General features: G+C 39.9%; 3 protein-coding genes and 1 non-coding gene across 5 annotated transcripts; 2 read left to right on the top strand and 2 right to left on the bottom strand.

Annotated features, from left to right (window-relative positions):
• Positions 1-634: 634 nt before the first annotated feature.
• On the bottom strand, positions 635-1,472 carry LOC109483342. Its single transcript, XM_019786333.1, has one exon. It carries the CDS (start codon positions 1,406-1,408, stop codon positions 650-652), a length of 759 nt encoding a protein of 252 aa, XP_019641892.1. The 5' UTR covers positions 1,409-1,472; the 3' UTR covers positions 635-649.
• A 1,350-nt stretch (positions 1,473-2,822) lies between these two features.
• Trnag-gcc lies at positions 2,823-2,893 on the top strand. The gene has a single exon. It is a non-coding gene; the product is annotated as a tRNA-Gly (tRNA).
• A 2,001-nt stretch (positions 2,894-4,894) lies between these two features.
• On the bottom strand, positions 4,895-19,979 carry LOC109483437 (dual specificity mitogen-activated protein kinase kinase 4-like). Of its 2 annotated transcripts, XM_019786461.1 has the most exons (13): positions 19,667-19,979; positions 17,332-17,440; positions 16,291-16,374; positions 15,380-15,440; positions 14,736-14,849; positions 14,170-14,289; positions 13,673-13,789; positions 13,421-13,472; positions 12,896-13,023; positions 12,551-12,628; positions 6,891-7,036; positions 6,697-6,742; positions 4,895-6,343 (listed from the first exon to the last, which is right to left on the bottom strand). In XM_019786461.1, the coding sequence occupies exons 1-13, from the start codon at positions 19,701-19,703 to the stop codon at positions 6,227-6,229; spliced, it is 1,209 nt and encodes a 402-aa protein (XP_019642020.1). In that variant the 5' UTR covers positions 19,704-19,979; the 3' UTR covers positions 4,895-6,226. The 2 variants fall into 2 exon arrangements, with proteins under 2 accessions (XP_019642020.1, XP_019642021.1); XM_019786462.1 differs by lacking the exon at positions 16,291-16,374 and having other exon boundaries at positions 19,667-19,811.
• LOC109483436 lies at positions 9,038-12,206 on the top strand. Its single transcript, XM_019786460.1, has one exon. It carries the CDS (start codon positions 9,171-9,173, stop codon positions 11,583-11,585), a length of 2,415 nt encoding a protein of 804 aa, XP_019642019.1. The 5' UTR covers positions 9,038-9,170; the 3' UTR covers positions 11,586-12,206.
• Positions 19,980-20,357: the final 378 nt, after the last annotated feature.

Below are 20,357 nucleotides of genomic sequence, written 5' to 3'. Positions count from 1 at the left end.
CGGCGATCCAAACTTCAAAATGGCAAAAGCTCCTTCAACTAAATTATCCTTCTATGCTCATATTATGAGAGCCTGAAAAAATAGTCTGAAGAGTATCAGAAAACGGTTACTGTGATGACCTCCGCGCTACATAGCAATCCTATAGTGAGTAGAAAAAAATCCAGGGTGAGATTTAAAATTTTGGAATGAAATAAATTTAATGTCAAGCCTTTCACAGAACAGAGGTCGTGATGGTCGTGAATGTCAAGCCTTTCACAGAACAGAGGTCGTGATGGTCATGGGCGTTAGGCTCTTCTTGCAACCATTCCTCTTTTCGGGTCGTTAGCTGAGAATTTTATTTTATCTTGAAGACCACTAGAGGTTGAAATGTTCTGACGAAAAACTCATTTACCGTGTTTGATTTGCAGACGATACATTGATCACGAAAATAAGAATGTATGATTCGTTGTCACTGTAACTTTCCCTAACAGCATTTCTAAATAAACCACACTGAAACTGAACTTTTAAGATGTTGTTTATTTCTCAAAAACTCATGAATTGTGATAGATATAGCCCGTTTTGGAATCGTTGAAGTGGCCCTGAAAAGGGCCGGTTGTTTGAGAGGGCACAGCGTGCCGCTACTCTGTGTCGAAGAGCTTGCGCTGCACCTCTACTCTAGTAGGATGAGATCCGCGAGGGCTGAAGTATCGTCCTGTGGTGGAGTGTACCCCTCCACGTGACGGGCTATTTCCCGCTGCACACTCTCGTCCTCAAGCTCTCTTCTCGCCGCCCCTTCCTCGGAGAGCCTGCTGCAGAGGGCGTGGATCGCTGGTCGTACTGTTTGCCACAGGACGACGGACTGTTCCCGTCGGCGTGCCGCCCGTTCTTTGTTGCTCTTCACGGCTGCAGCATGTCTCCTCTCCCGAAGCCGCCTCCTGTAGTCAGCTTCGCTCTCCTCCGGCAGCCTCGTTCGTCGTACGTTGGCGCGGCCGTCCGAGAGCTTCCCCGGCTGCGATACCGCCCGGTCGCCCCGATAATCCGGGCTGTTCTCTCGCCACAGCCGCTCCGCTTCCTTCAGGACGGCCTCTAGGGTTCCAAACCCACCTTCTGGTTTGGGTTTGTCCAGCTTCTCTCTGAATTCGTCGCCCCACGCCTCCTCTGCTTCGTAAGCATACACAAGCTTACGGCATCGGCACCGGACACTCTTGGTGACGAATGCCCAGTAGACCTCCTCTGTCACCGGCACAAGGGGCCTGACGTGGTCCGGAAGACTCGCCAGCTGCCCGTCGTCCATCCCCCTGAAGAAGTCATTCTTCGTCCGCTGGATCAAGACTATTACATGGTCGTGTAGAGAGTCCTCTTTCCGTCTGGGAGGGAAAAGAGTGCTCAGTCCTGCCCTGCCGGTCGCGGTGCACGTGTTGCTGTTCATTGCTGCTGCCACGCTCTCCAAATGAGTGTAGGGAAGAATTAGGCAAGCCTTTTCAAAGGCAAGGTTTAATTGATATTAAAAGAAGTGACCAATAGGGAACGGTCGTTTGAGTAGAGTCTTCGGCCAGGTAAGAATTACAGGTGTGTAGCGTTTTTCGACTACGTCCGCAAGTCGTACAAGCATACCATTGGCTCCAAGATCAACAGAGACTAGCAGTACAGAAATGAACACAATTGGGCCTCACAGGAATCGAACCCGGTCCGCTACTTGCGATTTCAGATCAGTTTCCACAGAAATAGCAGCACCAAAAGCTTATTCCTGCCATCTTGTGGTTAACCTTTCACCTCTGACGAGCGCCGCGTAGCGATATTCCCTGAAACGCCAGGCGAATCGCTTCAATCCCCTCGCCTGTGGACACAGTGCGAACGCTCTTGTGGATTCGGTGTCGATTCGGATAGACTATTTTCTATTCGGATAGCCCTTTTAATCGAATTGAAAAAAAATGAATGTGAAAGGTCCTGGACCCATCGGATTGCCTGTTAATTAATCCACTAATAGTACATTTTGGTATTAAACCGCAATGACATAGATTTTTTATATATCATTTCCCAACTTCAAGGCTTTAAATTTGCGCTGAACAGTACTGTATTACGTTGAGTGGTTAGATGTTGGAGACATATGAATGAAAACCAACCAGTACTAGTCGGGAGAGAAAGACTGACCGAATGAAACAAGGAAATGACGCCGGTTTCTTTACCACAAGTAACTTCTAATAAACCATTACAAAACATCTCTTCTCCGTTAGAAAGATAAGAGCTCATTTTATACTGGCCTGGTTACCAGACCTATTATAGCTCCCGAGTCCTACAATACTCTCCGCAAGATAGAGGGCGAAAGAGAGGATGCAGGACTAGGGAGCTATATATAGATCTGGTAACCAGGCTACTCATTTACAATGTGAATCTAAGTCCAGTCTTAATAGCATAAGTCAATTTCAAGTCACCAAGGAGACCAATTATTTGAGTCATTCTCGTCATTACAGCTTTTTTCAAAAGACATCTCTAGATTGAAGGCCCAAACATCGTACTACGCACGGACTTGGAGTGTAGCCACACGATAATTATCGCAGATAGAGCATCCCGTGGAGGTCCCGTGTTTGGGAGAGCCACACCTCACGCACGTTAAAGAACCCACCGCACTTATCGAAAAGAGTAGGGGACCTTCCCGGTGTGAGTGGTTCAAACCTTACAGTCTGGTCTCGGGGTTGACATCTTTGAAAAGGTGATAGTCACCTGTTATGTCAATCCTTCCACAAATGTGGTAAATCTTCATAAATAAATAAATAAATCCCATGGGTTTCAGAGCAGACAAATGAATGCCGAAACGCAGCAAAGTATCGTTCAGTATGCAGTCAGCATCGGTGGTTCAGTGGTAGAATTCTCGCCTGCCACGCGGGAGGCCCGGGTTCGATTCCCGGCCGATGCAAATGTTTTTTTGTGATCTGTTTTGTTCTCCTATTACGATAATGACCCGTCACACAATACCTTTGTACATCTCCTAGTACCTTCAAGCCTTGTTTCATCTAATGACAATGGCGGTAGGGTCGAATGGTAAGGCAGGAATGGCCTTTGTCATTGGAAGTGGATTATTCACGGTTAGACAACTAGCAGGTTCATTATCTGTGTTCGTAGGCTTTGTTATTTTAATTGATTTTCACCCTCTTTTCTTCATAACTAGTACTGCTTATAAACTTACTGATCAAAGATAAAAACATTGTCACTTTCACGGTATTTGACAAATTAGAGGTTGATAAACACACATACACAATACATACACATTTTGATACTTTGTCCCTGATTATTTCACCCAAACTCTGCAGAAAATAAAACGATTGGTTGTCGGCGTGTTAACACTTTGACAAAGGTATAATATGAATTCCCCTTACGAGCTTCTAAAGTGGCAATTCCCAAAATTCCGAAATCGGAGAGTGGCCTGAAATCTCCAATATTAACAAGGGAAAAAAAATCAATGAGTGCGCGAATGTCATTCATAAAATCAAGGTCATTATACAGAAGTGTAGCCTTACTCTAATATAACACTATTATTCCTACCGTGGAACCCAAACATACAAACCCCCTAAACCAGAACCACCCAAAACAATACTCCTGTCCCGGAAGTACCTGTAACAATGAAGAGACCAACTATATTGGAAAGGTCAATTTTTTTTATTTATTTTGTTTCTGATTGTATGATATAATACATATACACAAGCTACCTCCTGGCCTAAACCCACTGCTGGTAATATTTTACACCATATATACATATTCGTATTTAGATATATATATCACAGGACCCTGTGCTTATAAAGTGCACAAGTATTATCATCGTCAGCTTCCTGAGTAGAATACAACATGGTGCAACGACCATGAAAAGGGGTCTAGTTCAAAAAGCTGTAAGGGGGAGGGTGGTGGTTACAAATGTAGTTTGACAAGCCAAGTAACATTTTCAAGATGGAATAATGTGAATTACATATTCATGTACATTAGCCCCCTAACATAAACAAAGTGTTTGATATAATTGTAGCATTCGTGTTTCGGCTATTCCATTTTAACATCTCAAGAGAAGAGTCAGCAACAATTCAATCCCTTACTTTCATTTTGATGGAAAATACTGAGAACTCCCTACATATGAAATGGAATAGCCCAAAGTTGAATAAGTCTATTTGTACCATTTTTTTCTCATTTTGATGTAGGTCATAGGATAAGTACATGTAGTTGGCAAGCAAAATAATGAAGTTTATGGGTAAAATCTAAAGTAGTATTCGCTCTATCCTTAACCAATTCTAGCAAACATTCAGTATATGGTCGTAAATAAACTTGACAGTGTGTGTGTTTGGAAGACTCTATTAAAACATACAACTCTAAAAGGTGTTTCCTTTTGAAATACAGCTGACAAAATTTTAGGCACGTTTAAAGGCCAGAATGAACCACCCTGGGTGTCTCCAGGCTGATTCATTCAGGCATAAAATACAGTTGCAGCAGCCAATCATAAAATTTAGGACCCTCATTGAAATCTACACTAAAAGCATTTTTTTTTTCAGCTTTGACAGTCAACTGTTTTAAAACATGTTGGGAAATTTAGTAAAATATGGCATGTCCAGTTGGGTACATTTTTCAATCTAAATGTGATTTATAAAAAAAATGCAAGATGTTGCTCTCCTAGCTAAAATATTTTCAATTAAAGTATTAAACTAATAGATAAAAAAATCAATTTTCATTGCCGTAGCACATACAGGAGTACAATGCAGTGAATTATGCAGTGGGAAAAACTGCCTGTATATATAGACATTGCACATTTTCATATCTGGCTATAATTACGGAATGGCTGCCATAACAAGCTAAAACTGCATCCCCAACAAAACAGGAACTCTAGTATATGTAGTAGTCAGTGGTCCTGGAAAAATACGTCTAGTATGTGTACAGACCACTAAGCTAGCATTTTCATCCTCCTTTCCTACCTTGTAAAACCAGCCGAAAAACACCACCCCTAAAACCTGTAAGAGTGGTGCAGTCCGTTTAAAAACCTTCACAAATGGCACCCTACAGAAGATCACACCACTGCTACCACAGGGGAGTTTATCACTCGATCAAATCATGTCTAACAGACACATAAGTGAGTACATGTAAAAAAACAGCTGCCCTTAGTTTTCTTACTTATCATATGTTGATTTTAGTTCTAAGCACCCCCCTATAATAGCCTAAATTTTGCCCCCTAGCAGCTCTAAGATTGAACCATCGTCTAGATGCTTTGTGCCAACTACATGAATTTGTAATCAGGTCTGTCTACTATGAGTAATTTACATAAACGTCATTCGTTAACTGAAATTTGGGTCTGAGTTTGAGCTGAGTTGCTGTAATGTTGGGATAATAACCGAAACTTTTCTGTTTTGCACAGTTTCTGTAGTGACCACAATACAGGACTCCGATTGGTAGTTCATTTTTTTGAAATGGGTCCTGCAGGTTAGCAGTCTATGTCCATAGATTCTGCAGAAAAGTGACTGACAATGAGAGTTAGTGTGCAGTGTAACCTCTTCCAACATGTGTGTATCAAGATGTAATCATTTCTAGCTTCTTCCTTTGATCTGATAATACATCGACACGCTAATTTCTTTTCCTAAAAACATGTACATTGTAAAATTTGCATTTGTGGTTTATTATATGATTATGATTGGCTACTTCTTTTGGCCTGTTTCTAGTAAAAAATCAAATCCCAATTTTGTCGTTGCAAACATTTAAGTCAACTATACATTAAAGTATACCATAAAAATCCAAGTCCTATTTCAGTTTTCACAAATCTGCTAAGAAGAATTTTGGAAGTAAAATAATTACCACTTTTTTTTCTACCATTGTCAGCACATCAGCTTAAACTGCAGAGTTACACCATGCATTAGCCTCTACTTACCTAAACTAAGAACCCTCTACTCTACCCTGTTGTCAGCCTATGTTGTGAGGCACATCAGCAGAACGTACTGTGTCTGTGTAAAACTTTTTCACGGTTTTCTGGATGTTTCCTAAACCTTGCATCAAAATTTGCCCATTGCAGACGACATCCTTTCCAACACAAAATTGTTGTATCTGAAGAGATATTTTCTGCAATGGGCTAAATTCTGATACTGTAACAACGTTTGAAGTCCTGCAACAACTATGAAAAACCATGCAGTACGCTGTAAGTTCTGCCCAGTGCTTATACGCGACACATGATGGTTTCTGCGCAGGTGCAGTACGTTCTGCCGAGGTGCTATGTTGTGGTGTGTAGAGCTCATGAGTAGGTGGTCAGGTCGGTGGGCAAGTGGGGGGGCATCTGGTCCAGGTGGTCCAGAACGAAGGACGCCACGTCAACATCCTGGGTCTCGTACCTCTGGATAAACATGTGTTTCTGCACGGAGGACCGAGAAACAGTTTAACAAACTCATCCTACTGCATTGTACTTTCGCACTGGTTTTAACTAAGTGAAAAGGACTGTTGAAACAATTCAGTACAAAAGAAATACGTTAAGAATTATAAGAGGACAACAAGAAAACCCTGAAGACAAAACCACAACATTTAAAATTCATAGAACAAAACCAGAATTATGAGATAAAACCAAAGCATATTCTAAAGCAAATATTAAATACTTTTATGGTACATTATGATTAGGCCACATTGACTCTGTTGCTTCTTTGATCTTAACAATTTAACACTTACTAAATTCAAAGATCGAACCTGAAAACAGCTTGTACAGAAACTTACCAACAGTTCCTTATATTTAGGTCTCTGGGAGGCGTCCTTCGTCAAACTGCAGACAAAATATTGACGTTTTGTTATTATATGATAAAATAATACAAGAGATGCCAACACAGATGAAATTGAATGAGAGTTACTAACTTAAAAAGCTTTTACTGTTATGATTTTTAAAAATGATAAAAACCAGTATGTATACCCACCATATATTGACGAAGTTGATGAAGTCAGGTGAAAAGTTGTGTTCTTTAGGGTTGAGTTGTGGAGGGTCGCCCTTCACTACCTGTGACAGCTGGTCAAACACACTGTTCCACTTCGGGTATGGGAACTTTCCTGTGGCCAGCTCCATCTATAACAAAAGAAACCAACTTTTATTGTTACTTGATTAACAGGGCTCGGAATTCATTCTTGGGAATAAGTGCACTGGTGCACCCAACATAAAAATTCAGTGCACCATATAAAATAATCTTAAACAACAAAGATTTAGTTATATTTCTGACACTTAGATGTCAAGAATACATGTATGCTGTATACTACTGTACTAGTATACATTTAATGTCTTTATGTAAAATATTCGGGTGCACAGGTGCATCCTACACCCAGTGTTTCGCGCCCTAGATATAGTATTAGCTAAAATGGAAGATAAATGATCGTCATTGCCTTCGTCAGAAGTATAAAATCAGTCCGCTTTAGTGTGGGAGACTCTGGATTTAGTGGCATAACTCTTGAAGGCATGGTTTAATGTTCATGATTTTTGGCAGGCAAGGGGTGAATGACCGAGGTCATATTTTCACGACAAACTAATTGCACCAATTTTAACAACCAGACATCGACATCACGTGTCCCCTTCCGTAAATAATATTAGTCTGACCCAATTGACAAATAGAAATGAAAATCAAACAGAACCTAGAGTTCCACGATCTCATACCTTCGCCAAATGATTTCAAGTTATGTTTAATGATGTTCTCCTTCACTTAACTTTCAAATACCACAAGTATGAAATTCCAGGTAATTACCACTACTATAGAATTTTAACAATTTCTCATTAATTATGCAAATTAAGTCATTTGCATAATCGACATATATATCTGTGGTTCATTCTCAATTACATACATGTATTTCACAAGCTTAGACAGTCCTATCATGGACTGCAGCTGATTTATAGAATTTCCTCATTAATTATGCAAATTACATCCATATTTGCATAATTGTAATATTATAATGTATGTTAAGCATCACTTAAGCTACTAGTACCTACATACCAAAAATCATGACGATCCATCAATCGGTTCTTGACTTATCCCCCTTTCAACATTTTTCAACAAATGCAACTGCAGTTCCATAGCAAGCAGCTACTGTAGGGGCTCAAACCCATGTCACTTATTCCCAAGCACAAGAGCTATCTACCATCCAAATTTCACGAGCCTAGCGTGTCTAAATCATGAGATATCAAAACCGGAAGTTCTGCTGCAGTACCATGACAAGCCACCAGGGGACCCAAAATCTACATACGGTAATCATTTTGAGGTCTCGTCAAGACCTACCAAGTATCAAGACAATCCATCAAAGCCTTCTCAAGTTATCATGTTCATAATCACACACACACACACAAACACACACACACAAACGCCCCTGAAAACATAACCTTCTTGGTGAAGGTAAAAAAACGAGCGTCCTTGAGCCTTCTTGAGTCCTTGACAGAACTCCTTGTACCACATTAACGGCCGCACACACCACGTGTCCCCATCTCTCAGAAAATTAGTCTGACCCATTTGACAAACACAAACACACACACAGACAAACGGCCCTAAAAACCAAACCTTCTTGGTGAAGGTAAAAAAACGGGCGTCCTTGAGCCTTCTTGAGTCCTTGACAGAACTTGTACCACATTAATGGGGACTACTGAATGGGGACTGAGATTGCCATTTTATTGTCCAAAGACTTTTAATGCAACCTGTACCTGAGTGCAAATCCGATATTTTAAATGAATTATCTTTTAACGTATTTCATATCAATAATAATGACGCATAATGATTTTAATGTGTGATAACTTTTTATTAATCAACCAATGATAAATATGTAATTGTCAGAGCAATTCAGGTTCCAATTACACGGGACCTGCCATTCTGTACAAATGAATATGTGACAAATAAACCATTAATTATAATTATTAACGGCCGCACACACCACGTGTCCCCATCTCTCAGAAAATTAGTCTGACCCATTTGACAAATAAAAAGACAAATCAGAACAAAACAAGCGTCATTGAAACTTCTGTGCGATGTACAGCTGGGTTTGTGACGCCTTGTTCTCATGACAAAAAACTGCGAAGCTTGTGACACCTTGTTCACAAGAAACTGTGAGGCGTACGAAAAGCAAAACTTTTTCTCGTTATTTCTATTATTTTACTTCCCCCACGTGAGAGGCTATTTTGTATCCTGCGTCATTTTCCAAGCATTGATCCTACTGCGAATCGGGAAGACATGAAGCGGACCGGCTGCTGGCTCCTGGTGGGCCTGGTGATCTGGTCTGTTATCGACGGCGTGGCGGCGACTGAAGTCCACTCTTTCTGCTCCAAGACCTTATCAGAACCCTGGGACACGTGCGTGCCCGACAACATCAAGGTTCGTGACATTTCAAATCACACCATTACTTGCCTCTGTATGCCTTGCTGGCTTGGAGTCCAGGAAGGCCTTGACTGCGCTTCGCTATCGAAGTACGGAACCTTCCCCGCTGCCCGGTGGATCGCCCTACGAGGCATCCCCATCGGAAACCTGTCCTTGCAAACCCTGAGCGCCATCCATCCATCTGCCCTGACGGTCCTTGTTCTTATAGATGCAGAAATAAGCGCGATCGAAAACAAAACATTCGCTAGATTCTCACAATTGCGATCGTTACATTTAGATTATAATGCTTTGCCGCAGCTGAAAGGTGCTTGGTTCTCTGGCTTAAACACATCGCAGAAATCTCCAGCCTACCTATCCATTTCTCATAACCGTATTTCTGAACTAGAAAATGGCTGTTTCCAAGAAATCTCATATCTTACAATGCTAGATTTGTCCCACAATCTTCTGTCAGAAGTAGCGAGTGGATGGTTCCGTGGTCTTGCCTTCCTACACACACTGATTCTGAGTCACAATAAGATTGAAGTCGTTTCCGCCACCTCCTTAGATTCTCTTCACGATTTACGAGTTCTGAACTTAAGCTACAACCCCCTGACGTGCCTCAGCGAGAGAGCTCTTTCTGTGCCGTCACTGCAAACATTTAGAGTCAGTGGAGAGCGTGTCATTTCCTGGGAGCAAGATAACAAAGTGAACTGGACTTTTATCGTGGACAAAACTGGTTTTCCGCCAAAACAGAAGGTTCACATTTATATTGATAACATCGGTTTTTGCCTCACGTATTCAACAGTGACAAAAGACTTTCAAGTCAAACGGGCTATTGTGGACCGGCGTGAGTTCAAACCTACTAACAACGAGGAACAAGAACCGGGGATATACCCGTCGACTACGTTTGGTGCCCTAACAATCCGGCCACCGGTTGTTTTAATAAGTGATTGGGCAAAGACTGATATTGACGAGCCACTAAGTTTGTATGCTGGCCCGTGTTCTGAAGCTTGGACCAAACATGACGGGATAACTTTAGCCCTGAAAGATGGCGTGGCGTTGAAGCTTGCAAAGATGTCACAACATAACAGAAGTATTGCTTTGGTGTTTAGCTACGTAAAAAATCAGCACTTGAAGGACAAGGAGACAACAACTGACCACACAAGTTCTAAAGAACAGGCCAGAATGACAAATATATCTTGCTTTGTATTTCGTGGTATATATCTTTTCAAGCCGATCCGTTTTAGTGGAGTGGACAGAATGGTTAGCTCAGAATGTCCTGATTCAAATTTACCCAAATATTCCACAGAAGCACACGTAGAAACTGTAGAGGTCTGGACTAATCAGGCCACTGCTGCTACAAAAGAACACTTTAGAAGCACTAGTGTGACAACAACATTGCCAACTTCCAAACGGGACTATGTGGTCCAATACGCCATACCACTAGTCATTTCGTCTGTGCTCTTAGTTTTAGCCTTGGTGATGGTCTACACGAACATGGGTAGCGGACATGTTGCTCAAAATGTAAGAGATTCTACTAACCAGTCGCGCCCTACCCAGTCTAGTATGGTTGTACCAAATTGTGTACTACACAATACAGGGTTACCGGGGTCTGGTCTACGTCAGGATGATGACTTTTCATCAGTTTCCGCCAACTCCTACTCCGACATAAAAGACGAGGACGTATACGACCCATCTGTGACCCACGCCTACTCGGACATCAAAGACGACGAGATCTGTGATATTTCAGGCCGCGGTGCGATAGCCGGGAACAACGAACAGAACAGCGCTGCTCAAAATATACAAGTTGCCTTGGCCCTTGTGCAACGTAGTCACCACGCCATCGATGTAACGCAGCTTGTAAGCAATCCCATGTATAAAACATCGGACCAAACTTTGGCACAAGCCTCCGGTGGTACTGACTCAACCGACCAAAGCACCAACCCCTGTTCTTCTATCCTCTCAACTAACGACTACTCAGAAATAAAGGACGAAGACGTTTATGATCTGTCTACAGCCCACAGCTATTCCGAAATCAAAGACCACGAGGTCAGTGATATTTCTGGCCAGGGCGCGTGGGTTGGAAATAGCAAACTCAACAGCGCGGCCACCGACAGCTGTGTGCATGTTCTCCAAGCTGTGGCCCAACTATCCAGTGGTACTGACCTGTCCGAACAAAGCACCAACTGTCATTCTTCTGTCCTCTCCACTAACGAATACTACGAAATGAAGGACGAAAATGTTTATGATCTGTCTACAACCCACACTTACTCCGAGATCAAAGATGGGTAGGTCACTGGTATTTCCATCACACATCCATCCAATAAAAATCTTCCTTGTGTTATGATAGGACTATAATTCAAACTTGTGACAAAAATGTGGTTGAAAATGAGAGGAACATCAGCAGAGAACTGAGTACAGAATAACTGACTATATTACGTAATCAGAAAATGCTGTAATGTCATGTTAACTGCTGGCAATGGATTCATACTTGCCGCATTTAGAAATTAAGTAACTGTTATTGTAAATACATGTATATTCAGACATAATAACATATTGAAACCAGGATCTTATTTACAGAATTTATGAGGAAATGCTAGAATAGCCTTCTTTGTTATGAGAAAATACACTGGGTGGAGAACATTGTTAACTGATATAATTCATACAAAATTTCCACAATCAATGAGGAACATTTATAAGCCGTCAGTTGTCAAAGTTTAGCATTATTTGGCGAAGGTATGAAATCACGGAACTCTAGTTTATGGTTAATTTAAAATGTACTGTTCAGAAGCACCCCCTTGTGATCTTAAGCCAAACTGCAAGAACCAAAATCCAAATATTTTCTTGCCAACCCGTACATGGGTGGACATTCTAAAACCATTTCCATCGAGCATTAATTTTCATTTTAGCTATCATGCATTTTCTGAAATTGTTGTTCTGGGAATGTATTTGCTTATTCAGGACTGATTTTAGTGATTATAAAAGGTAAAATTAATAAAAATGAAACCTTTGCAACATGTAAGTAAATACTATATTGTTAGCCACGTATTTTTAACCTCGTCGACAATATTGAACATTGTATATACATTGTATATGTACTATATGTACTATAATATATATATTACTTTCTTTATTGGTTTTACTGAATTTGATGATTGTAAACTTCGCCGTAATTCAGCTATTGCTGCAAGGCCGATTTGTTCCTTGTGTATCAATAAACCATTTACTACTACTTGTACTACATTTCTAAAACTCACCAGTGTAATGCCTAAACTCCAGACATCAGACCTGATGTCATAACCTTGTCTTGAAGACATGGGGTCTATCCTCTCTGGCTGTTAGGAAAAGACAAGAAGTTAGAACAATATGTTAATATTTATAAAATCACAATCAAACTACTGTACAACCTTACTGGACCCTGGAAACAGGGAGGTCCAAGAGAAAAAAGACTCCAAAAGTTAGCTGTCCATAATTTATGTTTGGTACACCAATATTGTGTTTAATTCAATGATACAAATTAAGACATTTGTCATTTTGTTGTTCTGCATTTGATTTTTTTTCCTCAAAGTTAAGCGGCTTAGTCTAATCTATAATTAACTTACAGCCATGTAAGGTCTGCAGCCAGCGTCCCTGGTTTTGGCTATAGAGTCGACCAACTGGCCGCTGATTCCAAAATCACACATTTTGATGTTCCCTTTCCTGTCAAGTAGGATGTTAGATGGCTTCACATCTGAAATACAAAGAAGGATATGTTCATATCAAGTTCACAAAACATCTACGTATGTGAAACAGTAATCTCAATCCAGTTCAGCTAAACAAACTCAAAGAGTTAATCTTCCACTGGTCGTGACAGAGAATACAGATGCTATGGACAGTATTTACGGGTTCAATGTACTAGAAAAGTCCCCCCAACTATTTTTGACAAGCACAATGAACAGTACTAGTGGACCACAGCTTGATGTCTCTTCCAGTAGTGTGCATGTCAGGTGAGCAACAGTTCAGAATTCGAGCTCACAACCTCTTTACTTTAGACAAGGTCCCCACTGGACTACAAACTAGGCTACTTTGTAACTGTTAAACATTGCTTAAGTAGAAAAGAGTTTCAAAACTTTTTCCAACAAACTTACCTCTGTGAATGATGTTCAGTCTAGTCTTCAAGTAGTTTAAGGCCTTGACAGTCTGGAAATAGAACCAAAAATGTGTTAAGCAAAAGCCAAACAGGACCAGATCAGACATTAGAAAAAAAACCTTTCTGATACCATTTCAAATAACACAAACAACAACATAAACAACACTCATTCACGATCTTAGTACATGTATGTGACATGAGAAAAACATACATTATTTTCTTCAAAATTGTAGAAATGTCTGTTACTTACTGCCACAGTGACCATACCCAGAATGTCCTCTGGTATGTATCTGTTCAGACTGTAGATGTACTTGTAAAACTTGTCAAAAGATGTATCCATGAGTTCCATGCAGATCCAACAGTCACCCTGGAAATAAAGTACCAGTTAAAACATTGTGACAGGCTAAATAAAAGTTCTAAACGGGAACTATGCGGCTCCAGATGTCTTACTTGTGTGACAGGCTGAATAAAAGTTCTAAACGGGAACTATGCGGCTCCAGATGTCTTACTGAGGGACGACTGCGTGTGCAAGATGTCAGTTAGCTTGAGGAATGAATCCCCTCTACCTACACATGTATATCCTTAAAACAGGAATATATATATATATATATATATATATATAGAGCTGTCATAGAGGCATAGACCTGTTTTTTCCCTGTTGATCATATTTTTGTACAAAATTCTAAAATATCAACTACATGTAGTTAAATCAGTGTGGCCTAAGATTGACACTAAGACAGAACAAACCTCCTTGAAGAGCGCCCCGAAGAACTGTACGATGTATGTACAGTCGTTACTCCTCATCACCACGTCCAGGTCCATCAGCAGCTGTTTCTGTTCACGCTCGTCTACTGTGGAGCGTATCCTCTGTAAGGTCATGTCAAAGGTTAGAGGTCATGTCAAAGGTTAGGGTCATGTCATAACATCAAAATGAGAGTGATATGTTTGCAGATATGTGCATGTTAATGAGTGGTATCTGGTTGGTATATTTTAATATCTTCTACAGATCTACGTACGGAACCAAATCATTTCAAATTCAATATAACTATAATCTTTTAGAGAAACATTGTTTTTTTTCATGTTACAATCTTTAAAAGAAAACACAAAAACACTAAAATCCTTTTAAGCCTTCTCCCAAAATGATATAATTCCATGTCGTTTTGTTTTGGCAAGGAATATCAGGCTTTTATCAGAACGACTCAAATTTTCCGCAAATTCTCAAAATAATATCAAACTGATTTTGACTCATCCTTTTTACAATTTTTGTTTAATGAGGTTAACACATCAATCCAAGTTCTGAAGGTCATAGTCACCTTGACAGCCATGGTTGTCTGACTCTGTTCGTGGCACATCTTGTTAACGGAGCCGAACGCACCGCGGCCGATCTCTCCCTGGTCAACCAGGTCATCCGCCGTAAAGTCATAAATCTAATACATGGGCAAGAAACAAGAAACAACGATTAGGGATGTATACTAAGGCTTGGGTTGGCAGTTTTTTCTATGGTCGGTCATGAAATAGGAAACGCTCAGGAACATGTTCACTTTGCCTAAAGCTAGGACTCTACAGTTGTACACTTAAAAAGGTCTTTCTTACATTGTGCAGTAAGACTCTACAATGATAGTGACAATGGCTGATATTTGAAAACCCATGTCTGCTATTTCCTGTTGTAGATTGAATGGTGTTTGTACATATTTGTATATAATGTGTTTCTGTTTACTTTTAACCAATTGTAAAAATCGAATACATAATTCAGGGGTGCATTAGCATTTCCTGCTTTGTACGATTTTGTTGGATTGAATAAATGAAACAATCCTCAAGCTTTCAAATAAACATTCTTTTACCATAGTCGTATGGGTATCATTATCATACCATCTACTACTAGTAGCTCAGTGGCTAAAGTGTAATTTGGCTTTGCCTTGAGTTAAAAAAAGTAAACTCAGTGAGAATTTATTCCAACCTTGTCTGGAGTGATCTTGAGTTTTCCGGACTTGTCCAAGCTTTCTGATCGGATTCTCTCTCTGAAATACAACAAAAATTTAAAAAAAATGTTACAAAGAAATTTTCCCCATCAAATCACTTTCTTGTACATGTAGACGTTTCCATGGAAAAGGTGGAAGAGGACAACACTGATGGCAAGGGTTGGGGTAACAAGAATGAGGGAATGAAACAAGAAGTTAGATTATGAACAAACCAAAAATGTAATGTTGGACCTGAATGTAACATATTAATACCAGTAACAAATTCTTGACATGGTCATTGTCTTGAAAAATTATACATACTCCCCACAAGTAACTAAAATTAAAGGAAAACAAAGTGAAATTGTATAATTACAAAAACTCACAAACACTTTTCAAAAACTCAAACATACCAAATTCAAATACATGTAATTAAAAGTTTAAACTAAAGTACACGAATGATGTTTTGGGCAGGCTTTACTCAGGTTTACAATTACATGCACAGTTTTACTTCATTATTTTTCTGGGTCAATTCTGACGTAAAACCAAGGATGGCATGTCACGCATCTCAATGAATTAAACTAACTCATCGAGTCCTTAATGAAATGCAACAAATCCCTAGTGCACAAGTTACTAATGCATAATCCTTTTATTACAACAACCAGGATGATAATAAAGGCATTAGCATGCCCCACAACACACTTTTATATATACATGTACACATAATGCACAGTAAATAAAAACCTGTATCTACACTAAATGTTTAACTTTATTCAAGGCATGCATTCACATACAATTAACATTACTGGGTGTTGCTATTTAAAAAAAAAGGAACCACAGTATTTAAGCACTGAAAGGAACCTGTGTTGGACAAGCGGTTAGCCGTGTGGTACGGATTAATACTTCTACGAACAATGAGTTTCGATCCATATTCCTCTTCCCGTCGTGTACGCCACCCCGCTGCGAAGGGGTCGGAGGGCTTGACCTTTGACCCCATCTGTGTTAGACAGTAGCATGAGGATGACTCGGAATTCAGTTATGCTTTAAGTTAAATAAGGACTGGTGACTTTTTACCATCATCTTCTTTATGTTTTTTCACAAACCTGTTCGCAATCGCACATCCAAGTAGATATAGTAGGTACTAATTATAACTATGTAAATGGATTAGAGCTATGGTCATAAGAGCATTAGTGATAATCTGTTGCAATTCAGAAGTTTCTAATACATGTAGTACATGTATGTTGTAAATTGATATTGTGATAATCGTGACTTTGCATACTTGCAGAAATAGGTGCCCTTAATTAAGATACAAGCTACAATACATGCACATAGTTAAAAGAAAAAATCATATTGACAACACAGTCACTAAATGGTAGGAAAACATGACTGACTCAGACTACCAGTAAGTACTTTTCACCTTACTCATTTCATGAACTTATCATGACTACAATGTACATGTAGTGAATCATGAAACCATTCAGCTGCCTAAGTCATTCATTTACAGATCACCAGATAGTTAGAGCACATGAGACACTTCTGATTCAGATTCTTTTTCATCTTTCAGTTTTTTGGAAATATTCTCATTCAGTCTTACTCTTACTCTTAGCAATTTTGAATGTTAATGTAAGCACAGATTCTAACTGTGCTGTTTAAACAGAAAGTTCACTTCTCATCAGTACATGTTGTATTGACCCATAAGGAGGTTTTTTTTTTTAGATTTCTATACCTTACTGGATATTTCTAGTGGTTGCAATAGACTACTGATAATGCTACTTGCATTGGTGCAAGTTCAGTCAAAAATTATCTGCACCACTCTAATTTCACTTGCGCAAAATGATGAATTTAGGGAGCAATTTGAGCCCTGCACCCCTAAACGTCAATGGTATAAACCATTTTTGCCTATGACCTAGTTGCTGTTGGACCAGTCTACTGTGTGACTGAGGGGTGTACTTACAGGTGAGGAGGGTAAGGACTGGTGCTGGTAGGACGGTGGAAAGGGTCCTCCTCTGGTTCAGGTGACTGTGGGCTCAGGTCAAACGACAACTTCAGTCCTTTCCTCTTAGCTGGTTTGAAGAAGATAAAGGAAAAAAAATTGTTTAGACTTGAATTGTTATAGAATAAACAATGGCATATGTTAAAAGATACTCACTGGTAAAGTTTAGAGAGAAAGATTATTATCTACAACCTCAAAGCTTAACTGTAAGACAGATAGAACTACTTAGTAAGTCAACTTAATAGAAAATAATTTCTAGTCTTTTTTATTTTCTTTTCACCCATATCTCATTACCTATTGTACATAACTAATACTAGAAAACTAAATGTAAGTTACATGTACTAGGTCCTATTTTTTATGCTTAGTAGGTCAAATCACCCCAAACAAATCAATAAAAAAAGTAGTCAATATAATATGATACAGACATTTAGTTCCTTGGTGTACAATGCAGCGTGGTAGCATGGTTTGGATAAAAGAATATGTATATAACATATAAAATATTACAAATATATAATCAAATACAAATATACATGAACACAACATCTTTCACTAGCATATGTGTATCCTTCAGAATCAGAATACAGTTTGGTCATGGCTTGAGTCCAAAGTCCATAAGAAATGTACATGTGTTGAGGCCACATATTCCTCAGTCACAAAATCAACTCTTGACAACCTTTTGGACAACTCTATAAAAGGCTTAGCCTGCAACGTGACAAATGCCAAGATGTGCTTCAGCCTTTGAGGCTGTGTGGCACCAGTTAATCTATTTCAAAGTTCACAGAGGAATTTGAGCAAGGACGTACGTGAATATGTACACGTACAGAGCATCAAGCTGAGATGTACGTCAAGAATTGTACATCCCAGTGGCCAATGGCTATGGCAAAGTATGTCATACAATGTACATGTATGTACAAATTATAAGCACATTTGATATGCTGCATGCATGTGCATTCATACTAGTATGTATTTACTAGTAGTAGTATGTGATGCAAGTACACATGTACTACATACAGTACCATCAAATGATAATTGATATAGAGAAGTTTAAGTTTCCTCAATGACACGTACAAGTAACTACGAAAATTTTTTTGTCAGCTGATATGCTAGCCTGGGTGTCAGGCAATGGTCCTTGGCACTACCTGGCAAACATGTCCCTGAGTAAATTTAACCACAGCCGCAGTCTGGCATCCAGGCTACATGCCAACTTGATGCCGGTTGTTATAACCCTTATACATGTACTTGTACTGTAAGTTGTAGCAGTGTCGTAGACAGTCTGAATTTTTTTTCGTCATCTGACACTATCTCATACGTATAGCCGGTATAGCCGCCTTTTGGAGTAACACACCAATAAAATTGTGTCTGTGGGATTTGAAGGACAGCAAAGCAATATGGGTAAGGGGGCGAAGTCTGCCATATCTGAGTCTGAAAATTGCAAACTGTTCCTCCATTCTGCCTGAATTTTGGGGTACAACTTCAAGTTGTAAATATTCGACAATATTTCACGCACTTAATGTGACATGCAAGTCGATATTCAATAAAATCTGAATCTGAAAAAATCAGAATCTGAATTTCAAAGTTGTGACACAATAATGCCCTTATATGGTTAAAATTTCAAATCTTAACGACCATAGTTTCCTAGAAGGCTGGTGGAGTGAATGACCCGAACTGGGGCATGACTCATCCTGATGTCCCTTTCATGACGTGGAAAGGGTGAGTCATATACTATATATACTTGTACACCGCACATGTGGCAGGTATAAGAAACGTGTGGTGTAAACACACACACAGGAAGCTAAGGGAGGGGTAGACATACAACACACTCTAGGTAAACAACGTGAGGAAATATAATTTTCTTGTAGCGTGTAATCAGTTCCTAGTCCCTAGTGTTGAAAAACGGATTCGTATGACTACGTTGTAACATGATGTGCAGACACACAAAGAGACTGTTCTCAGGTTTTAGCTACAATAACATAAAACCAAGAAAAGATACGGTGGCCTCACAGTTCTAAGTCTGTCCCGGATATTTTCGGGAGGAATAACTTTTTAAATGTACGATCACATTTGCAATCCATAGCTACAAATTTGAAGGAAGCTTTGCGGAAATTTCTCCCGCTATTTTTTCACACCTGCCATTACTAAAATTTTGTAACCGCTCTTCGTTTGTTTTGGACGTAAAATATACTTCCTAGAACAATAACAACAGATAGGAAATGCTCTGCATGGAGTGAGTAACGCGGAACTACGCTACAGAAGTGGTGACGTCTGTTGGAAGAAGGAGAAAACCGCAGTTTCCTACCTGCTTGCCCACCGGGAGACCGGGAGGCCATGATCATGCCGTGCTCCGTGCCAGGTACCGGAGACCCCGGGAAACCACCCCCGAAAAAACACCTCTCCTCCAAAATTCCGCCGAATTCCTTCGATCGCCGGCTTCCCTGACGTCTTCAGTGTTACCAGGAGTCGTCAGAAGTGCCAGGAATGCGTGAAAGCGGCGAATAGCGGCGTTGTTTCGCGTGTAACCTGAGAAAAATTCTAGTCGTCACACAAGAACACGGGAAAATCCCCCAGGCCAAAAAATTCACTCCTGACGTCACGAGCCTAGTGCGCCTGCGTACGGGTCAGGTCAAATATTTTCATTACCTTGATAATGTAGCGTATGTTCGCTTACAGTATAGGGTTGGTTAGTCTCTAGCTACGGGACTAGTTTATATATAGTGGATAAAAACTTTAATAGAAATTGGCCAAAGAGCATTTCATAAATTGCCAGAGATGTCAGCTAAACCCAGTTACATATTTGCAATCAGGAATGTGTAACTCAAACTAAATCCTCTGACAAATTTGGCCAATTTCTACCTGTGATCTTTATTCTGAGCATCAAAAGATGTGGGTGGGGATTACTATAACAGATTGATTCATAGACTTGCAGCTGTTTTTGTAGAAAAATGTTAATTTCAAAGTTTAGCCTTTTAGATTGAACACATTACAACCAT

Source organism: Branchiostoma belcheri, unplaced genomic scaffold, assembly GCF_001625305.1.
Source record: "Branchiostoma belcheri isolate BF01 breed outbred unplaced genomic scaffold, Haploidv18h27 scaffold64, whole genome shotgun sequence".
Lineage (NCBI taxonomy): Eukaryota > Metazoa > Chordata > Leptocardii > Amphioxiformes > Branchiostomatidae > Branchiostoma > Branchiostoma belcheri.
This window is presented reverse-complemented; position numbering and strand designations above follow the sequence as displayed.